This window comes from Mobula hypostoma, chromosome 16 (genome assembly GCF_963921235.1).
Source record: "Mobula hypostoma chromosome 16, sMobHyp1.1, whole genome shotgun sequence".
In the NCBI taxonomy this organism is placed as follows: Eukaryota; Metazoa; Chordata; class Chondrichthyes; order Myliobatiformes; family Myliobatidae; genus Mobula; species Mobula hypostoma.
This window is the reverse complement of record NC_086112.1, coordinates 37,386,186-37,411,740: the sequence shown is the minus strand read 5'-3', so window position 1 is coordinate 37,411,740 and position 25,555 is coordinate 37,386,186. Positions and strand designations below refer to the sequence as shown.

General features: G+C 37.5%; 1 protein-coding gene across 2 annotated transcripts in view; it reads left to right on the top strand.

The window, feature by feature from the left end:
- rfk (riboflavin kinase) overlaps positions 1–24,373 on the top strand; it is a 30,925-nt gene extending 6,552 nt beyond the window's left edge. The window contains exons 2-5 of one of the 2 annotated variants that reach the window (XM_063069181.1): positions 4,933–5,084; positions 8,269–8,371; positions 15,105–15,170; positions 21,787–24,373. In XM_063069181.1, coding sequence (XP_062925251.1) covers positions 4,933–5,084; positions 8,269–8,371; positions 15,105–15,170; positions 21,787–21,917 — 452 coding nt within the window. In that variant the 3' untranslated portion in view covers positions 21,918–24,373. The remainder of the gene's footprint in view (positions 1–4,932; positions 5,085–8,268; positions 8,372–15,104; positions 15,171–21,786) is intronic. The other variant, XM_063069182.1, reaches the window with a different exon arrangement.
- Positions 24,374–25,555: the final 1,182 nt, after the last annotated feature.

Sequence of the window (25,555 nt, the reverse complement as noted above, 5' to 3'; positions counted from 1 at the left end):
TAGCTTTGACTTTATGCTTGGGGTCATTGTCTTGCTGGAAAACACACCATCTCCCAAGTCACTGTTCTCTTGCAGACTGCATTTGGTTTTCCTCCCGGATTTCCCTGTGTTTTGTTTGCATTCATTTTACATCCCTACCTTCACAAACCTTCCAGGGCCTGCTGCAGTGAAGCATCCCTACAGCATGATGTAGGCACCACCATGCTTCGCTGTAGGGAATGTGTGTTTTTGATTATGTGCTGTGTTCGGCTTATGCCAAACATAGCTTTTAGTCTGATAGCCAAAAAGCTCAATTTTGATTTAATCAGAACATAAAACCATCTTCCAGCTGACTTCAGAGTCTCCCACGTGCCTTCTGGCAAATTCTAACTGAGGTTTCATGAGTTTTTTTTCCCAACAGTGGCTTTGTCTTTGCCACTCTCCCATAAAGCTGCAACTGGTGAAGCACCTGGCAACAGTTATTGTATGTGCATTCCCCAATCTCAGCCACTGACGCTTGTAGCTCCTCCAGAATGGTCATAGGTCTCTTGGTGGCCTCTCTCACTGGTCCCCTTCTTGTACGGTCACTCAGTTTTTGATGGACTGCTCTAGGCAGATTTATAGCTGTGCCATATTCTTTCCATTTCTTGGTAATTGACTTAACTATACTCAAGGATATTCAGTGACTTGAAAATTTTCTTGGATCCATCTCCCGACTTGTGCTTTTCAATAACCTTTTTGCAGCGTTGCTTGGAGTGTTCTTTTGCCTTCATGGTGTAGTTTTTGCCAGGATACTGACTCGCTCGTAATGGGACTTACCAGATACAGGTGTATTTTTACTACAATCGGTTGAAACATCTTGACTGCACACAGGTGATCTCCATTTAACTAAGTATGTCTTCTAAAACCAATTGGCTGAACCAGTGATGATTCTGTGTGTCATATCAAAGTGGGGGTGAATACTTATGCAATCAATTATTGTGTTTTATATTTGTAATTAATTTAGGTCACTTTGTAGAGATCTGTTTTCACTTTGACAAGAAAGCCTTTTTTTCTGTTGATGAGTGTCAAAAAAAAGCAAATTTAATCCACTGTTGTAAAGCAATAAAACACGAGAACTTCCAAGGGGAGGTGAAAACTCTTTATGCACTGTATATGCACCATGATGAATGGCAGATGCCAATCATCTCCAAGAGATGATTTAATCACCTAACTTTGATATTCCATGGTATTAACATCATTGTTTTCGCCATCAGTAACACTCTGGAGATCAATATTAACTGGAAGCTCATCAGGACCAGCCTTATAAATATTGAGGGAACAAGAAGGTGTCACTTACCTGCAGTAAATTGCATTTTTCCTAACAAGCCTTTCTAATGTCAACAAAACTCAACTCTGAAGTTTTGGTAAATTGGTTTATTATTGGCACATGTTCTGGGGTAGAGTGGAAAACAAAGTTCTGCATGCCATCTGTATAGATTGCTTCGTCACAGTAACATATCCAGGTACTACTAAGGAAAAGAAATATCAGGATGCAGAATAGTGTTACAGTTGCAGAGAAAGTGCAGGCAGAAAGCAAGGTGCAAGGCCATGACAATGTTTGAAGCGATTTGGCATGTCAACAAATACGCTCAAAAACTTCTATAGTTGTACCATGGAGAGCATTCTGACAGGCTGCATCACTATCTGGTATGGAGGGACTACTGCACAGGACCAAAAGAAGCTGCAGAAGGTTGTAAATCTAGTCAGCTCCATCTTGGGTACTAGCCTACAAAGGACCTAGGACATCTTTAGGAAGCAGTGTCTCAGAAATGCCGCATCCATTATTAAAGACCTCCAGCACCCAGGGCATACACTTTTCTCACTGTTACCATCGGGTAGGAGAAACAGAAGCCTGAAGGCACACACTCAGCGATTCAGGAACAGCTTCTTCCCCTCTGCCATCCGATACCTAAATGGACATTGAAGCTTTGGACACTACCTCATGTTTTTAATATATAGTATTTCTGTTTCTGCGAATTTTTAATAATCTATTCGATATACCTAATTGATTTGTTTATTATGTTTTATTTTATTTATTATTTTTTTTCTCTCTGCTAGATTATGTATTGCATTGAACTGCTGCTGCTAAGTTAATAAATTTCATATCACATGCCGGTGATAATAAATCCGGTTCTGACATTTTAAGGTCAAGAGTCCATCTTGTCGTACAAGCGAACAATTCAGCAGTCTTGTAATGGCCGGATGGAAGCTGTGCTTGAGCCCTGCTTGCAGAATTTTGTATCTTGTGCCCAGTGAGGGTGAGGAAAGAATGTCCAGGTTGCGAGGTGTCTTCATTGTCTGCTGAACAAAGTTTGTGTGAACTGTAGAGAAAGTCTACAGAGAGGAGACTGATTTCCATCACATGCTGAGCTGTGTGTGTGTACAACTTGCAGCCTTGGGCAGAGCAGTTGCCATGCCACGCTGTGATGCATATGTGTAGGATGCAGTCTAAGGTGCACCTATTTTAAAAACTGGTGTGGGTCAGTGGGGACATGACAAATTTCTTTAGCTACTTGAGAAAGTATGATTGATTAATCTCCCATCTCTGTGATATGTGCAGCTCCAGCAATGTCCAAGGAGCTCGGCACTATCCAGTACAAAGCATCCAGCATGATGAGTACCTAATAATCCAGTACACTAAGCATTTATTTTGTCTTCCATCAGCATACAGTAAGTGAAATGCACACAATTGACAGATTTGCTGCAATTGCTCACTTTTGCTGTTTCATAGAAGGAGACATTCAGCCCGTTCTCAAATCTGACTTTCAGTGCATTTCTATCAGTCCCATTCCCCATTTATTTCCCTGTAACTACTTTATCTTGCGTCCTCCTGATCCTCTTACTCTATTCAGTTTTGGACTGAGAGAGGAAACTGGAGCACCCTGAGGACATCCATTTGGTCACAGGGTGAATGTGAAGACTGGAATGGAGACCTGAGATCAGTATTGAATGCAGGTCCCTGGAGCTGAGTGCCATCTGTGCTAACAGCTTTGCCAGCTAGACACCTCTGTGATGATGCTGACCAAGCCTGGGAGCTTCACTATTTAGAAGTATGTGGAGTTTAGGCACATGGTATTATCTATATGATTTCATCACCCCCTGCTCCCACATAGTTGGACCCTATTTTGATTGGGAAATTAATTGTCAGCCATTGCTTGGCAATGGATCTAAATCCTGCAACACTTTACCCAAAAACCTTTGGGAACATTTTCACAAAGACTGCAGTTCACCATGATCTTAAAGGTATTTAGGATTTATCACTTTGATCCTGAAAAATGAAATAGCAAAATATGGATCTGTGTTGTGTTAGTTTCATCTTGCTGCATGGAAATATCAGATTATTTAATGTGATTCTTGCCGTGTAACTCAGCAAATGTTCTTGCTTTAGGAAAATATAGTGAAAGAATGAATAAGGCAAAGCAACACTGTACAAGTCCAGAGTCATTCCACATTGTCTCTTGTGTTCACCTGTGCATCAGCCTATCTTGTGTTGAAACCCTTGTCTGATTTTTACCATTGACAGATATTGCAATTATCTCACAGTTTCTATCTTGATTACTTCTAAATCTCTGCTTGCACCCCTGTTGGTTCCAGGAGCTCAAATTCAAAAATCCTTCTCACCTTGCTGATAAGACCTACAAGCAAACTGGGCAGAACTGGTAAATGATATTACAGTCAGTGGTTCCAGTTACTGCTAATATCAAATTAATATCCCCCAAAAGGTAGCATCATGTATCAACTGTTACCAGGCTATCTAATCAATGTATAATGTATATAATGGCTTCTTCATTGTATTAATTATTGGATTTTAAGAGAAATGCAACTACTATAAATGTGACATTATATAATTACAGTCTGACTTTTTTTGACTTAAACTGTTATCAATTGAAAAGTATAGTTTGTAATCTTGTATTCATATGCAGTATGTCAAGTTGCCTTTGGCAAAACATTTAAAGAAATTAATTGACTTCAATTTGGACTACTGGCATACATTCATATTTGCTGTGTAGTACCATTTTGTAAATCAAATGATGATTCTTGAAACCATTGTGCACTTGAGGTGCTGATTTTGACACCAGTTTCATGATATTGATTAGTATAGTTGTGCTTTCAAACTTCTTTGAGTGATGAACATTTATAGTCTAGTGGGTGGGAAACTAATTGGCTTATAGTGTCTTCATTTAAATCCTTCATATCAGAATCAGGATTAATATCTTGGGCATATATCATGAAATTTGTTAACTTTTCAGCAACAGTACAATGCAATACATGATAAATATAGAAAAAATATGAAGTACAGTAAGTATATATGTATATTAAATAGCTAAGTTAAAATAAGTAGCGCAAAAACAGAAATAAATTTTTAATAAGTAAAGGTAGTGTTCATGGGTTCAATGTCCATTTAGTAATCAGATGGCAAAGGGGAAGAATCTGTTCCTGAATTGCTGAGTGTGTTCCTTTGGGCTTCTGTACCTCCTTCTTGATGGCAACAATGAGAAGAGGGCACGTCTTTGGTGGAGGAGGTGGGAGAACCTTAATGATGGACACTGCCTTCCTGAGGCACTGCTCCTTGAAGATATCTTGGATTCTATGGAGGCGTGTCTAACTGTAGTTGAGCTACGTTCCAATCTATGTTCTCTGAAACTTGAGATTAGTTGCTCATATTGATTATTATTACTTAGTAGTATGATAAATAAGTTCCAAAACCATGTGTTGGAGAGCAGTATGACTGAGGCTTTCACCTCTGAGATTTTAAAGAGGATTATCGGTTTTATCGGTTTCATGACTCTCATAGGTCTATGTGTTTTGGTTAAGAGTGGATTACCTTTTTTTGGTTAAGGCCCAGTGTTAAATATTTTCTAGTATACAACAGATATATTGAACAAATGTATCTTTTGCTTAACTTCACAGCAAATTTTCCAGACGCTGTTGTGGAGCACCTGCCAGGAGACATCACTACTGGTATATACTATGGCTGGGCCTGTGTCGGTCATGGAGATGTACATAAAATGGTCATGAGCATTGGTTGGAATCCATACTATAAAAATAAAAAAAAGTCTATGGTAATTTTTCTTGTTTTACTTTCTGGGAGTGTATTGCCTTGTAATGTCTGTCCTTGATTTTATTGAAAGCTTATGGAGCTTACAGTAGTGGAGGAATATATTTACTCATTTTATTGCTTAGCTCCTGTAAGAGTATAGACAATGAATGTCAGCAAAATCATTTGGGTTGGGAAGCTGAGTTTAATTTTTGTCAATTGTAATCTTCTGACAAAGAACACCACTTGCTATTGGATATTAGGTGGCTATGACAATCTTTAATCTTCCTAACAATTTAGTGTTAATCTTAATTGCATTTTGGAATGTAATTTATGATTCTTTTGCATCTTAAACTTATTCAAATATAGCTGAGTATTAATAGCAACCTGGCAGTTTTTGATAAAATGCTCTGGAAGTGTACTTTGATAAATCTTTTGGTACTGTGTACTCATCTGTTGAAAAAGCACGAGTTTTTCACAAATTATACTTTACATAAATGTATTTGAATTTCTGTATTGAGAATGAATAACAAATTGTCTGAAAGATGGGAAATAGCTATATCTGTTTTGTGAAACTTGCCTTTTGCATTAGCAACATTTCTGGATTGTACCAACTTAATTTAAAAGCAAGAGTAGGCTTACTGTACCCTAATCCTTTTCCTCATGTTCATTTCAATGACAGTTTCTGCTTCCACCCACCCCTCACCAGATTAACTCTTTTCCTTGGTGTTGAAAGAATCTAACCCATTCGGGTTGGAATGATTAAGTATCAAAATCATTTGCACAAAATCAAATTTACCCTACATCTGTGTGGCAATCCTAACCTCAGCACCTACTGTTTCTTGCTGTCCTGAGGCCTTGTTCCCTAACTTGAGTCTTCAGATCATGAGAATTGGTCAGAATAATGCATTTGAGTTGATACACATTGGTTGCCCAGCATTACTAGTTGAGCTAAAAAGATTGGTCCTGTGCAGTACTACATATTTAATTGATCTGTATAATTTATACCATGATGCCTAACTCTGTGGAAATAAATTTTAAAGTAAATACAGTGCTCAACTGCTCTGAAGGATATTATGGGTTCTAGGATATTTTGTAAAGGCCGTAATACTTTGGTTGAACTACATTATTGACTATTGTATAACAAAGTGCTTTCTGGAGGTGGGTAAAGGATCTAGCTGTAGCATTTTTCGTTTGATCTTAATTCAGAAGATACATCTTTTTCCCCCAGTGCGGTGAGAAGGATTCAAAGAAAGATGAACTGGGATGGCAGGGCTGGTGTGTGTTGAAAAGAATGAAAACATAGAAATTTGGACCTGGAAACAATAGCTTTATTTAAGTAACCTGGATTGAACTGGTCCTTGTTCTTTCTGAATTTGTAAAATACAATGGACTGAATAAACTCTTCTCAGGCTTCCAGCCAGGCACAGGGCCTGGGAAAGCTCTAGATGCTTTTCCATAATTAACTGTTTTTAAATTTTACTTTTGTGATAATTATATTACTGTTAGAATATGAAAATTTGGTACTGTGTTAACATCAATTCTTGGAATAGTATGATATTACAATTGCCAGAAACTATTATTGTAACAGTTCTGGCCAGGTGCCTTAAAGATGATCTAGTAGATTCCAACATTTGTATACTTCCTTTCAACTAGAGAACTTTGCAGGGTTTCATGACAGAAGGAAAGAAGGAAATATTAGATGAGATGAACAAAAACTTCCTGCATTTAGGTATTAAATAGCTTTAAGCAAAAACTGAGGAGGAGTACGGTATCTTGTATGAATCAGTTTTCAGTGGTAGGAAAAGTAATTTGAGTGTAGTAGAAATGTATGAACAAATATTGAGATATGAGGTCTACTTTTAATTGATCATGACGTTTGCTTCCATTTCGATTCTTCTGAAGTTTGAGAAAGATGTTAATACATGTTGCAAAATAACACTGAGTTGTCATGAACAGATTTTAAAAATGCATCAGGAAGGGATTTGGGCGGCGTGGCAGGGTGGAGAGAGCTGACTAGGTAGAATCTGATGGCAACCATTAGAATTTATGGAATAGTGCATAAGTGGAGCGGGAAAACAGAGGTTCATGAGCTACTCCTCATCGAAGGATTAGAGATGGAGAGGGTCAATAACTTTAAATTCCTGGGTGTCAGTATCTCAGAGGATCTGTCCTGGATCCATCATATAAACCTACAGAAAGCACAGTAGCACATCTACTTCCTTAGAAAGCTGCGGAAATTTGGCAGGACATCAAAAACTCTGACAAACTTGTATAGATGTTTGGTAGAAAATGTATTGACTGGCTGCATTATGGCAGAAAATCGGACAAAAGGTAGTGGATTTAGCCCAGTACATCATGGGTAAAGCCCTCCCAACCATTAAGCACATCTACATGCTGTGGTATGTTGTAACTGTTACAACGAAGAAGTTCTACAGAGAACGAAAACAAAACGTACATTACTTTTCAAAAAAAAAATCAGAAAACAGCAATCAAAATTCTTTGGACACCATGTGAAGAGAGACATTAGAACTTTTAGTTATGACTTGAAAGCTGGAAGGAAAAAGAAGCAGAGGCAGACAGAGAATGAAAATGACAGATGGAATAACATCATGGTTAGAAACAGGGGAGACAACAACTACAATTCAGAGGGTCAGGGACCGTGATGGATGGAGGGACATGATCGCCCATGCCGATCGGCAAGGCACCTGAATGAGTGAACATGCTGTGGTAGTAAAGCTCCTCACTACCCAGACTATGCTCTTTTCTCACTGCTGCCATCAGGCAGAAGGCACAAGTGCCTCAGAACTTGCACCACCAGGTTCAGGAACAGTTACTACCCCTCAAGCATCAGGCTCTTGAACAAAAGAGGGAAAATTATACTCATCTGTTGATATGTTCCCACTACCAATGATCTCACTTTAAGGACATTTTATATTGTTATTTCATGCTCTCGCTAGTTATTTCTACTTACTTGTAGTTGCAATTGAACAGGTTGTTTTCTATGCACTTGCTCTTTCATTGATCCTGTTTGCAATTGCTATTCCATAGATTTTTTTTAAGTATGCCTACAGGAGAAAGGATCTTGGGGTTGAATATGTTTACATGCATGTACTCTGATAATAAATTTTACTTAGAAGTGTTCAGTCATGAGCACCACAGCTTTGCAAGTACTTTATTGTTGAGTGTCTTCTGTAATCCATTTGCAGGAAACGCATATTATTCATACTTTCAAAGAAGATTTTTATGGAGAAATTCTGAGTATAGCTATTGTTGGATATATCAGACCAGAAAAATCTTTTGATTCATTAGGTAAGATTTAAACTGGATCCTTTCAATTTGTTTTTTTTTGTATTTACAATGTTACAAAGTATATATTTTTTTAAAAATACATTATATATATATATATATATATATATATATATATAGTGTGTGTGTATGTATATGTGTGTGTGTGTGTGTATGTGTATATATATATATATATATATATATATATATATAATAAATAAATAAAATGTGTATGTTTGTACCTGTAAATATGATGAACCAGAACTTGTGGCAACCTACAATAAAATGATTCCTGCCAGTTCTCAGAGCAACTTGCTGGGGAAATTCCTCCCATTTTTTAACAGCCAGGCTGTATGCCTCAGCAGAACTTATGTTCACAAATTCAATCATGTAGATGGGGTAGGTTAGGGGCAGAATTCTTCAAGTTTTTAGTTCCTAACTTGAACACTGAATTTAGCTTAGTTTCTTGCACTTAAGACAATAGGACAGAAGAGTAGAATTAGGCCATTTGGTCCAGTGAGTTTGCTCCGCTGCTTCATCATGGCTGATTTATTATCCCTCTTAAACCCATTTTCCTGCCTTCTCAAAACCTTTGACGTCCTGACTAATCAAGAACCTATCAACCTCCGTTTTAAATATACCCAATGACTTGGTCTCCATAGCAGGCTGTGGCAATGAATTCCACAGATTCACTCCGCTCTGGCTAAAGAAATTCCTTCTTGTCTCTGTTCTAAATAGACATCCCTCTATTTGGAGGATGTGCCCTTCGGTCCTAGACTCACCTGCTACAAGCAACATCCTCTCCACTGCATCCACTCCAAGATAGTTTTGTGATATTCTGCTGTGCCCCCCCCACCCATTTTTTTTAAACTCCATTGAGTACAGGTTAGAGTCATCAGTTGCTCCTCATGTTTTAACCTTTTCATTCCTGCAATCATTTTCGTAAATCTCCTTTGGACCCTTTCCAATGCCATCACATCTTTTCTTAGATAAGGGACCAAAGCTGCTCATTGTCCTCCCAAGTGTGGTCTGATCAATGCCTTACAAACCTTCAGCATTATATCCTTGTTTTTGTATTGTAGTCCTCTTGAAATGAATGCTAACATTGCATTTGTTTTCCTTACCACAGGCTCAATCTGCAAATTAGCCTTTAGGGAATCCTGCATGAGGATTCCCAAGTCTCTTTGCACCTCTGATTTTTGAATCTTCTTCCTGTTTTGAAAATAGTCTACACTGTTATTATTTCTACCGAAGTGCATGGTCATGCACTTCCCTACGCCACATTCCGTCTGTCACTTCTCTGCCCATTCTCCAAATCTGTCTCAAGGCCTTCTGCAGACTCCCTGCTTCCTCAACGCTACCTGCCCCTCCACTTGTTTGAAAAGGTTCCTCACAAAATGATGGAGAAATGTTTCAAATTTGTGCTTTCTTGCTAACTTCCTTGGGTCCAACGTTATTTCTATTCTGAGAACCTTTTCTGAGCAGCTGCGAGAAAGTTTAGAACTGTTCATGCCTATGCCTGGCACCTATATGGTAAAATTCCAGCAACTGTGCCCAATGACCAGCAATAATCTGGAAAAATCCAGTGTATTAAATAATGGTGTGTATAAGTTGATCTTGGTTGGAATCCTTCTGGTCCCCAATTTGTACTGCTGCGATTCTTATGCTTTTACCGTTTCTGTTACCAAATTACTGTATTCTTTGCTAATTAAATATTAGAGTACATGTACATAAGGCATTAATAAGGAAATTTCAGTTCATCTTGGCTTGTTTTTCCACCTCTTTCCCCCCTCCCCCCACCATCCCACTTTCATTTAATTGAGGACTATTTTGGTACTTGCTATTTGTGCATGTTGTCAGATTAGGTATCTTATAGTTACTGAAAATCAGAGCTTAATGTACTGTAGGTCTTAACATGGTGTTGAAAACTACAGCAAACTATTTACACAGATATTGATTATAAGCAAAGTGTATTTATTAAGCAAAATTCATGCAATATAAACAAATAATAGATGGTCTATTCCTTGGAAGCATGATGTCTTCCTCTCTTAGTACAGTCTATTTTGATCTTGACTGCATATTCTATTCTTTCTGATTTGTACTTTCACTTCCTTGCTTCCTCTCTGAATGTTTTAATACACTTTCTCTTTGATCTTGCATGGTTAACAAGATCTTGGCTATCTTTCCCACTGTCATTTCATTCCATTATCTGTTGTAATCATTACTTACCCTGTTTCTTTACATTTTGAGCTACTTGTCAGCACCTTTATTTACACTCCTGCAGACTGAGCTGCTACTTGTTTGACATTCTCACAAATTATTTTTACAAAATCTGGTTCGATGTAGAACTTTTCCATTGGATGTATCAGCCTCCTGATGTTTTCTGTTTTTTGAGTAAGTAGTCTATACCTTACATTTCAAGTACTGTAATTTGTTGCAACACAAAATCTTGGAGGAACTCAGCAGGCCAGGCAGAATTTATGGAAAGGAGCAAACAGTTGATGTTTCAGGTTGAGACTCTGTGTGTGCATGTGTATGTATGCACACACGCGTGCTGGATTTCCAGCATCTGTAAATTTTCTCCTGTTTATGCTTACCACAATTTGTGTCATTTTGATAAGTTTAATGTACATATTCTTTCCTCAGTTATAAAGCATAACTACTCAGTCTTAATGTACTAACTTCAAGTTCCCATTCAGTTAATAAATTAATCTTGTGGGTTAACTGACCTCTCTCTCTCTGTCCTGGGATAAAACACTTATGCATTTTCTGGAATTGTACAATTCAGACTGCCTCGCAATGTACTCATCTTTTTAATGGAGCTTCATTTGGCTGTACTTCATGCAGAAGTTGCTACAGTTGCTGCAATGAAGCAGAAGGTGCAGAACTGCCCTCTAACATATTGATTGCAATCCCCAAGACTGCAATGTTCCATTCCTTTCCCCTGGTAGGTTTGCAAGCCTCTTATCATTGTACAATTAAGAGCATCTCCCTCGATGCAATGTTCTCACAATGCTGGCACTTGCTTGCATCATACATTGAGGTGCTCACTTCAGTTACCTTAGGAAATAACCGTAGCCTTTGACCAGCTGTCGTCAGGTGGTGCCCAACCTTCATAGTGTTTCAATCCTTTACTACACTCTCCAGCTGGTGGGTCAGCAGTGGTGGCTAGGTCACTGCCCATTTGCTCCTGACTTCCAACTCAACTCCTCTCACCTATTTCATATCCAGCAAGAGGCTCTTGCTGCTTCCTCCCCATCCTGTGAGCTGCTTGGTTTTGCTCTTTTCATCAAGGCCCAGAGTAGATAACAACCACAATGCCGACCTTGCCGGGAACCCCCCTACAGCCAATCTCCACGGGGGATAGCCACATCTACCATCCTTTGTCTCTGCACTCCTGCACTAAGGCCTGGTTGTTCAGGGTCACCCTCTCGTAAGCCTCTTTGTATCCTTCCTCCCAAGGTACTATGAGCTCCACCAGGATGACTTTCTTGTCTTCAGTGGACCACAGTATGATGTCTGGTCAAAGTGTGGTTTCCACCACCTCCAGGAACTGTAGCTTCCTCCCCACATCGACCCTCGTCTCCCATGATTTGGCAGTTTGCAGCAGGTTGGATTTGGGCCTATTAGTTATGACTGGCATGGCCCTCTCCTTGATGAAAATGATTGCCCTCTTTGCCAGCTGGCATCTTTTTACCCCTCCCCGCTCCAGTATGTCAGCAAGGGACGACAGGACCTTTTCGTGGTGCCACCTACATCATCCTTGTGTTAAAGCTGCTTTGTATCCTGACATTATGTGTGCAGGTGAACCTTGCTGACCACAAAGCTTGCAGTTGGGGTCCTCTCTCAGCCCCCATGTGTGCAGCTGTGGTGGTGTAGGGAGAGTGTCATACACAGATCGCAGAGGGAAAGAAATGCAGAAGGGCTCCTGTCTCCAAAGATCTGCCCATTTTTGTCCAGGTGCCCTGTGACCCCCAACTCCACTGCCTTTGATAACTGCCTTTTGTCCATCAGTTCCGTACCTCTGCCTGGACTATGTCATGCCTATCCCTTGCACGTGCACCGTCTTCCCGCATCACTGGAAGTGTGCTGAGCTGAGGCCAGGCCGTCCCAGGCATGGGTTGTCGACGATGTGTCTCAATTGCTGGTCTGCGGCTTTTGGCCAGATCTTGTCGTGACTGCTACTTGATTGATTAGCTTGTTATCGGAGCCCCTCAGTGTTAACATAACTCTTTTTTTTTCTTTTTCAATCTTTTTATTAGTTTCATAAAAATAAACATAACATGGTAATGGTACAAAGTTATTGGGAATACATCGATATAATTAACATAAGTGATTATAAAGCCAGTTAACATTTAAATGATAAAACTCTCAATCATATAGGATACAACTGAACAGTATAAAACAAAGAAAAATATCTTTTTAAAAAAAAACCCATGAAAAAGGAAAAAAAATTATAACCCCCCCGCCAAAAAAAACTAATCTAAACAGAATTAATCAACTAAACTCAAAAAAGACGTGGGCTGTCTTGTAACATCGTTTTTAAAAAAAGAGAAAAGAGAAAACCTCAGTGTCGATGACTCCATTCCTCTCAACCAATATTGCAAAGAAATAAAATAGGTTTGGAAAAGGTCAAATTACGTCATATGAAAATGTTGAATAAATGACCTCCAAGTCTTTTCAAATTTAATAGAGGGATCATAAACAACACTTCTTATTTTTTCCAAATTTAAACACAGCATAGTTTGAGAAAACCAATGAAATGTGGTAGGAGGATTAATCGCTGTCCAATTCAGCAAAATGGATCTTCTAGCCATTAAAGTAAGAAGTGCAATCATCTGACAAGCTGAAGAGGTTAAATGATTTGATTCTATCATTGGTAACCCAAAAATAGCAGTAATTGGGTGAGGTTGTAAGTCTATATTCAAAACTGTTGAAATAATATCAAAAATATCTTTCCAATATTTTTTCAACAAAGGACATGACCAAAACACGTGAGTTAGAGAAGCTATCTCGGAATGACATCTATCACTTATAGGATTTATATAAGAGTAATAACGAGATAATTTATCTTTGGTCATATGAGCCCTGTGCACTACTTTAAACTGTATCAACACATGTTTAGCACATATAGAGGATGAGTTAACTAATTGAAAATTTTTTCCCCATATTTCAATCTGTACAGTGATCTTAAGTTCTCTTTCCCAGTTTTAATTTTATTAGATATATCAAGACATAAATTCATAATTGTATTATAAATGATTCCTACAACACCTTTCTGAAAAAGATTTAAATCTAAAATTTTTTCCAAAATATCCATTGGATAAAAATGTGGAAAATTAGGAGAAACAGTAATTTAAAAAGTTTGTGACCTGTAGATATCTTAAAGTGAGATCTAGGCAAATTATATCTATTAGATAGTTGTTCAAAGGACATAAAACAGTTATCCAAAAATAGAACATGAAATTGTACTATACCTTTTGATTTTCCAATCTAAATAAGCTTGATCCATAGTGGAAGGTTGAAAAAAGAAATTAGATATAATAGGACTTGCTAAAATAAATAGGTTCAACCCAAAAAATTTTCAAAATTGAAACCATATACGTAAAGTATGCGTTATTCATTTGTTTATACAATTTAGACAGAATAAAAGGAAGCGAGGTCCCTAAAATAGAACCCAGTGAAAACCCTTGTAAAGAATTACATTCAAGATTTACCCAATGTGGACTTGAAATTACATCCAAGTCCCATAGCCAAAATTTTAAGTATCGAATGTTAATTGCTCAATAGTAAAATCTAAATTTCGGGATTGCTACCCCCCCCCCTTTTTTTTAGATTTCTGTAACTGCCTTTTACCTAACCTCGGGTTTTTGTTCTGCCATATATATGAGGAAATTTTTGAATCAACATTATCAAAAAAGGATTTTGGAATATAATTGGGTATGTTTGAAATACATATAAAAAAAATTAGGCAAATTGGTGACCGTTTAGTAAACAAAAGTTTAATCTGATCAATTAAAGGTAAAAAAAATTAGCTTTAAATAAATCTTTATGCTTTTTCGTGATTTTAACCCCTAAATATATAGGAGTTAGTAACCAATTTAAATGGTAGACATCCATAAATAGGAACCTGCTTATTTAGGGGAAATAGTTCACTCTTATTAATGTTCAATTTATAACCAGAAAAGTTACTAAATTGAGCCATCAACTTGCCGATACCTTGGAAGCAGCCGACCACAGCCGACACTGAGTCCATCCGTCCGAAAACTCCAAGTTTCCGACCAGCCTCTCCGATACAGCCTCCCGAGTGCCATCCTCTGCCGAGCGCCTTCGACCTCTCCCAGGCTGCTGAAACACACAAAGCCGAGGATTTCGAGGCCTTCAGCTCCAGAGATTCTGGTTACCACACAGTAGCAGCGACAGTGAAGCGGGCATTTCAGAAATTTTCCAGATGTTCCTTCATGCTCTCACGTCTATCTCCATCAAATCAGAATTGTGCACGGTCCCCTACTTGACAGATAACAGATATCATTCACCGAAGTGGCCGCATATGCTGCCTTCGCGCCGCCATCTTCTCCCCCCTCCCAGGAGGATTTACCAAAATTTTTGAAAAAATTTTTGAATCTACATTCAAGAGATATCGGTCTATTTGATGCACAATCAGTAGGATCTTTATTTTTAAGAATTAAAGAAATAGAAGCTTCGTAAAACGATTGTGGTAATTTACCTAATCTGATTACTTCTTTGAATATTCTAGACAACCAAGGAGAGAGAATAGAGGAAAAAGACTTAAAAAATTCCACTGTAAAACCATCAGGACCAGGTACTTTACCGGAATTCATTGAGGAGACTACAGCTGTTATTTCTTCCTCTGTAATAGGAGTTTCTAATGTTAAACAATCTTCGAGTGATAATTTCTGAAAATTCAATTTTCTTAGAAAATCATGCATGATGTTAAAATCATGAGGAAAATCAGATTGGTATAAAGAGGTATAAAATTCTTGAAAGGTTTTGTTTATCTCATCATGATCAACTGTCAAAGTATCATCATGTTTACGGATATTAGTGATTTGATGTTTAACCAAAGTAGTTTTCAATTGATTAGCTAATAATTTACCCGATTTATCACTGAATATAAAACTCACTTCTAGTTTTCATTAATTGATTTTTGATCGAGGATGTTAATAGTAAACTATGTTCCATTTGGAGTTCAACTCTGTTTATAAAGCTCCTTGCTAGGAGTAATAGCATTTTTTTTATCAATTTCTTTAATTTTATCAACCAACAAAAATATTTCATTCTTAATACTTTTTTTCAAACCAACAGACTAGGAAATGATCTGTCCACAGATATAAGCTTTAAAAGCATCCCATACTGTTCCGTTAGAAATTTCTTCCATAATATTAGTTGAAAAGAAGAAATCAATCTGTTCCTTCATAAACTTAACAAAGTCCAAGTCTTGAAGCAAATTAGAATTAAATCACCATTGTCTATTAGTAGAAGTATCCATCAACTTAATAGAAAGTTTCATTGGAGCATGATCCAAAATAGCGATAATGTCATAATTGTAATCAATTACAGATGGAATTAAACGAGAGTCAATAAAAAAAGTAGTCAATTCGAGAATAAGAATGGTAAACATGTGAGAAGAATGAAAACTCTTTGTCCTTTGGGTATAGGAATCTCCAAATTTCTGAAATCCCAGAATCAGTCATAAAAGAGTTGATAAAAGTAGCCAACTTATTCGGTAGAGCCGGACTACATATGGATCTATCCAACATGGGATTTAAACATAAGTTAAAATCACCGCCCATTATCAACATATACTCGTTTACGTTAGGAAAGGAAGTGAATAGGTGCTTTAAAAAAAAAAATTCAGGATAATCCACATTTGGAGCATAAACGTTAACCATAGCAACTTTTTTTTTATTAAAAAGTAACCCAGTAATTAACAAAAATCTACCACTAGGGTCTGAGATAATATCTTGATGAGTAAATGTAATTGAAAAATCTATAAAAATTGAAATGCTTTTGACTTTGGCTTGGGAATTCTAGTGGTATTGTTACCTTTCCAAAACTTAAAGAAGCATTGATTATCCTCTTATGAGTTTCTTGTGCAAAAATAATGTGAACATTCAGTCTTTGGAATACTTTGAAAATCTTTTTCCATTTTATTGGATGATTTAAACCATTTGTATTCCGTGAGACAAAATTAATAATGTGAGCCATAATTTAATGCTAACCCTTTGGTATATAAAGAGTTAACCATAATGTAAACTCATGAGATCGGAAGAAGTATAAATATTTAGAGCGGAACCAGAAATCACGACACTGCAGACATTTTTTTAGTACTAAAACAGCCCAATAGAAAAAATTAATAAAAAAGACCCTCCGACCTTCCACCTCTGAAATCCCCGAACTAAGCCAGAGAAGGCTGAAGAAAGAACTGACTAATACTAAATCTAACCCCATTTCTGCTGGAGGCAACTCCAAAAATATGTTATAAAGAAGACCTCCTGAAATCTGATTTACAAAAAAATTGAACACTATACTATAATGTACATATTGTGATTTCTAAAATACATGAGAAAAAAGTTGGTGGCAATACATATGATTAGTCAATTACAAATAAAAGTAATTAGAAATATCACTTCCCAAATGAAGAGGAATTATGGGAAGAAGAAACCTGAGAACATGGCGTACACAGAAAGAACAAAGGAAATTATGCGAAAAGGGAAACAAACCGCCATTTTAATTATACAAAAGCAAAAATAGAGAAAATGTTCCTCCATATAGTCAAAATTTCTCATCAAATCATTGATGACAAAGTCAGAAATCAAATAGTTAAAAATTAACTAGTTAAAGAGAAGTAAAATTACTCACGAGGAAAAAAACTTTAAATGAGTTGTGAAAAAATACCTATACTACTAACCACAGACGAAAATCTGAACTTGTAAAAAAACAACTTGTAAATTGAAGGTTTATTATTTTTTTATTTTAAAAAAAACACCTGAAGAAAGAGCTGGTGCTGAAAACGCGGAACATTAATTAAAGGATGGTGTCCATGTCAGATGGGTAGCTCTCATCCAAAAAACTTTGAACAGCACTTGTGGAATGGAAGATATGATGAGATCCATCGGAAAGAGAGATTCTTAGACATGCACGATACAATAATGCCAATTTAAGATTTTTTTGATAGCATTCCGACATCAGAGGTTTAAAAGCCAATCGCTCTTCTATCACTTTGGGATTGTAATCTTCAACCAAGCGGAATGAATACTGTCAATATTTAATCATACCTTGCCAGCGGGCAATACGGATAAGTTGTTCTTTAATGCTAACATAATAGAAACAGAGAATAATCGGCCTTGATCTAGATTCAGCAGATACAGATTTTGGACGTGGTATACGATGGGCGCAGTCAAGCAATGGAGGATCATTGGGAAATACCGAACTAAACACATCCTTTAAAAGTTGAGAAAAGAATATTGAAGGGTCTCCATCCTCAGGGAGACCAATTATACGCAAGTTCTGTCTTCTAGATTGATTTTTCAAGGTCAATAACCTTGGATTTAAAATGTTCCAGTTGTTTAGTGGTCAAAGCTAAATTCTTCAATTTCTCAATTTTTAAGTCACTCTTCTGAGATTTAGTATCTAATTCAGAAATTTTACTTCGATGTTGCTTAACTTCACAATCCAGCGATTTCAGAGATTCCATGATTGACTTTAAGTCTTTAAAACTTTGTTGTTCATCAAATTTTTCCTCTTAAAAACTTCATAATCTCATAAGATAGCTCCGTTTGTTTAGGATCACCTTTTCTTTTTCCTCCGTTCCCATCGGAATCTTTCCCTTTTGTTTTGGATCTTCTACTCATTTCTTCAGGCTTCACAGTTACAGTTCAAGAAAAAAAATCAGTAAAATAAAATAAATCTTCTAGTGTAGGTAAAAATTGGTTAAGGGAGATCACAGGTTTTTAAAAAAAAAAAGAGATAACGGGAATGGAGCGAAGCCAAAAACGACCTCACTCCATGAGCGCTCCCTGCAGAATCCTAACATAACTCTACACTTTGCCACCTTGAACTCCTCCACTACTGATGACAACGAGAGCTGTAGCTGGCCTGATCTTATGTAGAGCCCCACTGAAGAAAAACCTGGTAGGGAATCCCCAGTCACTCCTGTTAACTTTCCTCTCTGTGCCTGGGATTTTTGGTTGGGGAACTTGGATTAAATTCTAGTCCCTGATTTCTATGGGGATCGCTGTGCGATTCCTGCAGAAACTGCAGGCTTTGCCTGGCCTTGCTGATTATTGAGGTGTGTTCAAAGCACCCAGAAAAACCCAGGATGCCATCTTTCTGGATGGATATGTTGATATAGTGGTTCTGCATCAAGTTAGAGGTCAGCCTTCTCGCAAGCACCAAGAAGAATGTCTTGTACTCCACACTAAGGAGAGAGATTGTGGTAAACTAGGTGATTGTAGAGGAATCTTCTTCCTTGGGAACAAAGCATCCTTCAGTCATTTTCCAGCTTGGTGGGAGAGAGGCTTTGATTCAAATCTTCCTCATTATCTTCAACAACTTCCGGAGAAGTTTTGGGCATTTCTTGTATACCTTGCAGGGTATACTTCTTGGTCCTAGGGCAACAGATGACTTTGCTCTGTTGATGATATCCTGGACCTCCTGTCATGTGGACTCTGCTACATTCAGATCAGTTGCTAGGATTCTTGGTTGGGGGATTTTTGGACTGATTTATAGCCCCTGATTTCTATGGGGTTCTCTGTAATTCCTGCAGAAATTCTTCCACCCCTACTTTGAGCTGGTTAGGGTGCCAAACATCATGTAAGAAATAAACACAAGAAATTCTACAGATCCAGGCAATCCAAATCTGGAGGAACTCAGCAGGTCAAGCAGCATCTATGGAAATGAATAAGCAGTCAATGTTTCGGGGCCAAGACCCTTCTTCATAACCGAAAGGAAGGCGGAAGATGCCAAAATATAGAGGTGGTGGGAGTGGAAAGATGGCTAATTGATAGATGGAACCAGGTGGGGAGGAAAAGTAAAAGGCTGGAGAGGAAGGAATCTGATGGGAGAGGAAAGTGGACCATAAGAGAAAGGGAAGGAGGAGGAGACCCAGGAGGAGGTGATAGGCAGGTGAGAAGACCACAAGACATAGGAGTGGAATTAGGCCATTCAACCTATCGAGTCTACTCTGCCATTCCATCATGGCTGATCCTAGATCCCACTCAACCCCATACACCTGCCTTCTCACCATATCCTTTGATGCCCTGACCAATCAGGAAACTCGACTTCCGTCTTAAATATATGCACAGACTTGGCCTCCACCGCAGACTGTGTCAGAGCATTCCACAGATTTATACTCGCTGGTGAAAAATAAATAAATAAATTCCTCCTGACCTCTGTTCTAAAGGGTCGCTCCTCAGTTTTGAGGCTGTGCCCTCTAGTTCTGGATATCCCCACCATAGGAAACATCCTCTCCACATCCACCCTATCTAGTCTTTACAACATTCTTTAAGTTTCAGTGAGATTTCCCCTGCATTTTTCTAAATTCCAATGAGTACAGGCCCAAAGATGTCAAATGCTCTTCATATGTTAACCCATTCATTCCTGGAGTCATCCTCATGATCTTCCTCTTGACTCTCTCCAATGACAACACATCTTTTCTGAGATAAGGGGCCCAAAACTGTAGACAATATTCCAAATGAGGCCTGACTAGTGTCTTATAAAGCTTCAGCATTATCTTCTTGTCTTTATATTCTATTCCCCTTGAAATGAATGCCAACAGTGCATTTGCCTCCTTTACTATAGACTCAACCTTTAAATTAACCTTCTGGGAATCTTGCTCGAGGTCTGCTAAGTCCCTTTGCACCTCTGATGTTTGAGTTTTCTCCCCATTTAATTAACAGTCTGCACTTTTGTTCTTTTTACCAAAATGCATTATTATAAAAATCCCAACACTGTATTCCATCTGCCAATTGTTAGCCCATTCTTCCAATTTGATTTAAGTCCTGCTGCAATTGCATTGTTTTCTCAGCACTACTTACCCTTCCACCTGTCTATATCATCTGCAAACTTTGCCACAAAGCCATCAATTCCATTATCTAAATCATCGACAAACAATGTGAAAAGTAGCGGTCCCAATACTGTGAGGAACACCACAAGTCACCAGTAGCTAACCAGAAAAGGCCCCCTCTATTACTACTTGCTGCCTGTCAGCCATTCCTCTATCCATGCCAGTACCTTTCCTGTAATCCTGTAATAGCATGGCATTTTATCTTGTTAAGCAGCCTCATGTTTGACACCTTATCAGATGCTTTCTGAAAATCCAAGTAAATGACAGCCACTGCCTCTCCTTTGTCCACCCTGCTTGTAACTTCCTCAAAGAACGCTAACAGTTTTGTCAGGCAAGATTCCCCTTTACAGAAAACATGCTGGCTTTGTCTCGTTTTCATCATTAGTCTCCAGGAACCCCGAAACACCTTCCTTAATAATGGACTCCAACATTTTCCCAACCACTGAGGTTTAGGCTAACTGGCTTGTAATTTCCTTTCTTAAAAAGTGGAGTGACAGAATCAGAATCAGAGTGACAGAATGCTGGAACCGTGCCAGAATCAAGTGATTCTTGAAAGATCATAACCAATGCATCTGCTTTCTCTAGAAGAGATAAAAGGACAGAGTGTGGAATAGAAGAAGATGGGAAGATAGTGATTTTTTTTAAACCCCAAAAGGAGAAAGTGTTATTCATGCCATCAGGATGGAGGCTACCCAGACAAAATAAGTTATTTCTCCTCCACTCTGAGTGTGACCTCATTGTAGCACAAAAGGGGTCATGGACCAAGGTGGCAGAACAGGAATGGGAATTGGAATTTAAAGTATTTGGCCAGCAGGAAGTACCGCTTTTGATGGATGGAGAGGAGGTGCTCGACAAAGCAGTTCCCCAATTTTCGACTACTCTTAACAATGTAGGGAATGCTGTATTGGGAGCACCAGAAACAATAGATAACTCCAGCAGATTTGCAGGTGAAGTGTTTCCTCACCTGGAAGGACTGTTTGGGGTACTGAATGGAGGTGAGGGAGGAGGTGAATGGGCACACTGGACACAATAGATAATTAAGTAAGGTTAAGAACACTTAAAACTTGGCATTGCAATGCTGTTTGGGTCATCTAGCATGGCATTAATCTCTGCAATAATCCATCCTTGTCTTCAGTGATCTGCATTTGGTGCAACCAACTGAACAACTTTGTCTTTGAGTTGTTATTTCATTACTGAAGTTTCATTTAAATTGGGGGACATATTCAATGCTCTGGAAAACCTTCAACTTTGTGTGATTTTTAGATTTTAAATATTAAAGGCATATGCTACTTGTTTTTAAATTTTGCTGCTTTTATTATTTCATTCATTTTGTTTTCACACCTTGTTTCAGATTCCCTAATCACAGCCATTTACAGTGACATATCTGAGGCAAAAGAGAAACTAGATTTGCCAGAATACCAAAGTATGAAGGATGATAACTTCTTCAGATCAATTCAAAACGATATGATGAATGGCCATTGAGCAAGTCAGAACAAGAACTTATGGAACTAACTGCTTTTTGTTTCTTGTATCATTTAATGTGTGCTTTAGAAATTGTTTAATTTAGTGCTTTAACTGTGCTAATTTCTGACCAAATTTGATATATTTCATACAGAATTGAACTTGTGTTTAATGCGATTAATTTATGCAAAATGTATGTGTATGATTGTGGGGGTATCTTACATTTCCTAGCTTTACATTTGCACCTTATTTGACTAAAATCCAAGTGACTGCTGTGTTACTTGGTCAATAACAACTTTTTTTTCAAATTATACCATAGAAGGCTGGAAGTTCTTGAAGATGAAGTGAGTGACTGCGTAATGTGCCTTTATGATACATTTTTATTTGAGTGAAGTGTACTTCAGTGGGTTCAGTATGTTCCTATAGGGAATGTCAAATAAGTATGTTGAAGATGATTATTATTGTCTTTTGAATAACAATTGTTTCTCAACGTTTGTCGGGGCGGAAAGAAAAATATCCTGAGCATTTTTTTGTTACTAGAAAATTTGTGTTTTATTTTATTAATTTTTGGTCTGTGGGGAAATGTTATCACACTTATGATGGTAGCCCTTTGGTACATTAGCCAAGTGAGATTCATTAGCTTAGGTTAGAATGTGACTGTGGAGAAGTTCTTTACTCTTGCAGCACGTATTATAATTGTGAGTTTCAATGCGCCTACGGTCAGTAGGAGATGTAATTGATTGTCATCAGCAAAACTGTTCTCAAATGTCGCAATGACAAATGAGATATCACTAAGTATTTGTAGGAATTAAATTTGGAACTTGTGTATTCCCAAGCAATATGATCTGTTTAGCTAATGAGTCAGCAATGTCAAGGTTTCTGTTGCTCCTGACTATGGCACCTGTACTGTTGGATCAAGGCCATGTTCTATTGAGAAGTTTTTCTTTTTAAGGACTGTTTTAGATATTCAGTGGGTTTTAAAGAAGTAGATAAAGATCTCAATTTGTCTGATGTCAGTTTACTTTCCTAGCACAGGATAAATCATACAGGCTACTCCTGCTGTCTAGTAGCCCATTACAACTTTATTTTCTTCAGGATCTTAAGATCTTTGTTTTTATCAAACATCAAAAAAAGAGCACTAGAAACACCCTTGTAAATTTTGTCTTTATTAACTGCTCTGTACAAATTAAAAAAAAACACATTTCTGCTGGTTACCTTCAGAAATAGTAGCAGTTACTATCTAGGCATTATGAGTCAACCATCTGCTTACTGTGTTTGTCTATTCCTTAGCTGCTGGATGGCAATGCCATAAACCTGATTATAATTAAATTATTTTTGGCGGTTTATAGTGTAATATAGATCAGCACTTTCTATTGAGGCAAGTATTGAGAATTTTATTTCAGTTACAATTCTGTCTGATATAGATGGACACACTTTGTTTTTTTTTAAAAACTGTGAGAATATCCCATTCCTAATTCCAAATTTGGTGTGTGATGCTTGCCTGTGAATACTGATAATTTATGGTGAATAGTTTTCCTGTTGAGCACCATAACAATAAATCACAAATAAAGTATATCCATATCTGTCCAACACTGTTTTCTCTAAGCTTTGATTGAGAAAGCACTTCAATTCTGTCATCACAAAATAAGATCATCTTCAGCCCCAGGTGCCATTTCAAACACTGAAAGTTTTAAGATGGAGTTTAGAAAAGATTTGGTGGGGTTTTTTGGTCCTCTTTTTTAAATGCAGGCATTTATTTATAGAATTGATGCTGTCATGAAAAGTTATACCATCTCAAGGCAGGAACTGTCACAAGTTCCAACAGATTTGGAATTCCTACATTCACGCTGGGAATTGGTCCCCAGTAAATTAAGACATTTATGTTTTTTTCTGTTTTGCATTACTTTAATTGGAAAGGAGTTGTTTGGAATATAAAATAGCAGGGAAGACTAAAATCCTTTAATGAAATCTGAATTTACAAGCTGAACTGTCTATATTCATACTTGGCCTCTATTGCATTTATGTGTTAACTATGCAGATGCAAATTAATTCAAACTTTTGTGTTGAGTATAATAGATTCCTGAGGGAAGACTGCATTGTTGAATGTTACTATTTATTCTTTGTCCTGAATGTGTATTGTATGGAATATTTGGGGGTGGGGGGTGGTGAGAAACACTTTGAGGACACCCAGTGGAAAATTCATTGTCATATGCCACTTATTTAAAATTTAAGACCAAAGAGGGGCATTTATTTCTTTTGATATTAAATAGAACTCAATGTATGGAATATAAGATTTTGTTCTTTTTTTTTAAATATGATGTGAAGTATTTATCTTAACTATTTTAGTTTCTGGAGTGAAAGTGGTTAGTTGTTAATTTTCTTAAAATTGTTAAAGTTCTTAATTTTTAGAAAACTACGTCATCCACAGCCTCAATGTATTTATGTCCTAAATACAATAAAAAAGAAACTTGAAATCAAAAGCTGTTGGGATTTTGTTTTTTATTTCCCCTGATGATCAGCTGTAGTGAACATATCTTGGTATCCTTTCTGCTTCTACCACCACTTAATGTGTCATTCCACCCAAATTGGTCTCTGCCTTATCAGTTGTTTTTTCCCTCCTTAGTTTCCTTTATCCTATCCAACCCCTTCTTGTTGTCCTAACTTTTTCTTGGTTTTCTGAAAAGCCATCAGTCTAAAAGAGTCTTTAATTCTCTGTACACAGCTGTATGCCCCAATTAATATATCTAGTATTTGTTTCTTTATGAACATTTGGCTTGTGCATATTATTACCAGCTTCAAGAACAGTTATTCCCCTACACTATCAGACTCTTGAACCAGAAGGGATAACTTTATTCAACTTCACTTGCCCTTCACTGAAATGTTCCTACAATCTATGGAACTTGTGGACTTACTTTCAAGGATTCTTCATCTTGTGCTCTTGATTTATTGCTTCTTTTTTTCTTTTTTTTTTGTATTTGTGCAGTTTGTCTTCTAGCACACTGTTGTCCACCCCAGTGGTGCAGTCTTTTATTGATTCTGTATGGTTATTGGATTTATTGAATATGTCTGCGAGGGTTGCATGTAGTAACATAAAATTTTGAAGCTTTTAGCTGTTTAGTCATTTCCATAGGTGCTGCCTGACTTGCTGAGTTTTTGCAGCATTTTGTGTGTTATTCTGGACAGCTGGTGTTCTGAGTTCTTCCCTCCTCACTGCTTTGATGATGAAAGCAGTTTGCACATTCTGACATGCCAAAGTTTAGGATTGAAGTTCAAGGTTCTGGCACTTGCTATTCGTTCTAGTTGCTGCAAGTGAAACAGGATATTAAATATATTATCTCACTGTCTCCACAGCTGCTGGCTGACCCGTTGAGTTCTTCCAGCAGTTTTTTTTTTCCCTCCAGGTTCCAGTATCCTCAGTATCTAGTGTAATCTTAGTACATTTGATAACGGACTACATGATCAGTCACTTAATTTGGGATGAAGCAAATCAATTGAATATGCGAGAAAACAATGCAGAGAACTGGAAGGTTTAGTATTGATGATGGTTGCAGAGATGGAACTAATGCTGTGTGATTTTGAACAGTGTTTAAATTAGTTAATTAAGGCAAAAACATTATGCATGTAAATTCCAAACACAAAATAATCTGCAGATGCTGGGA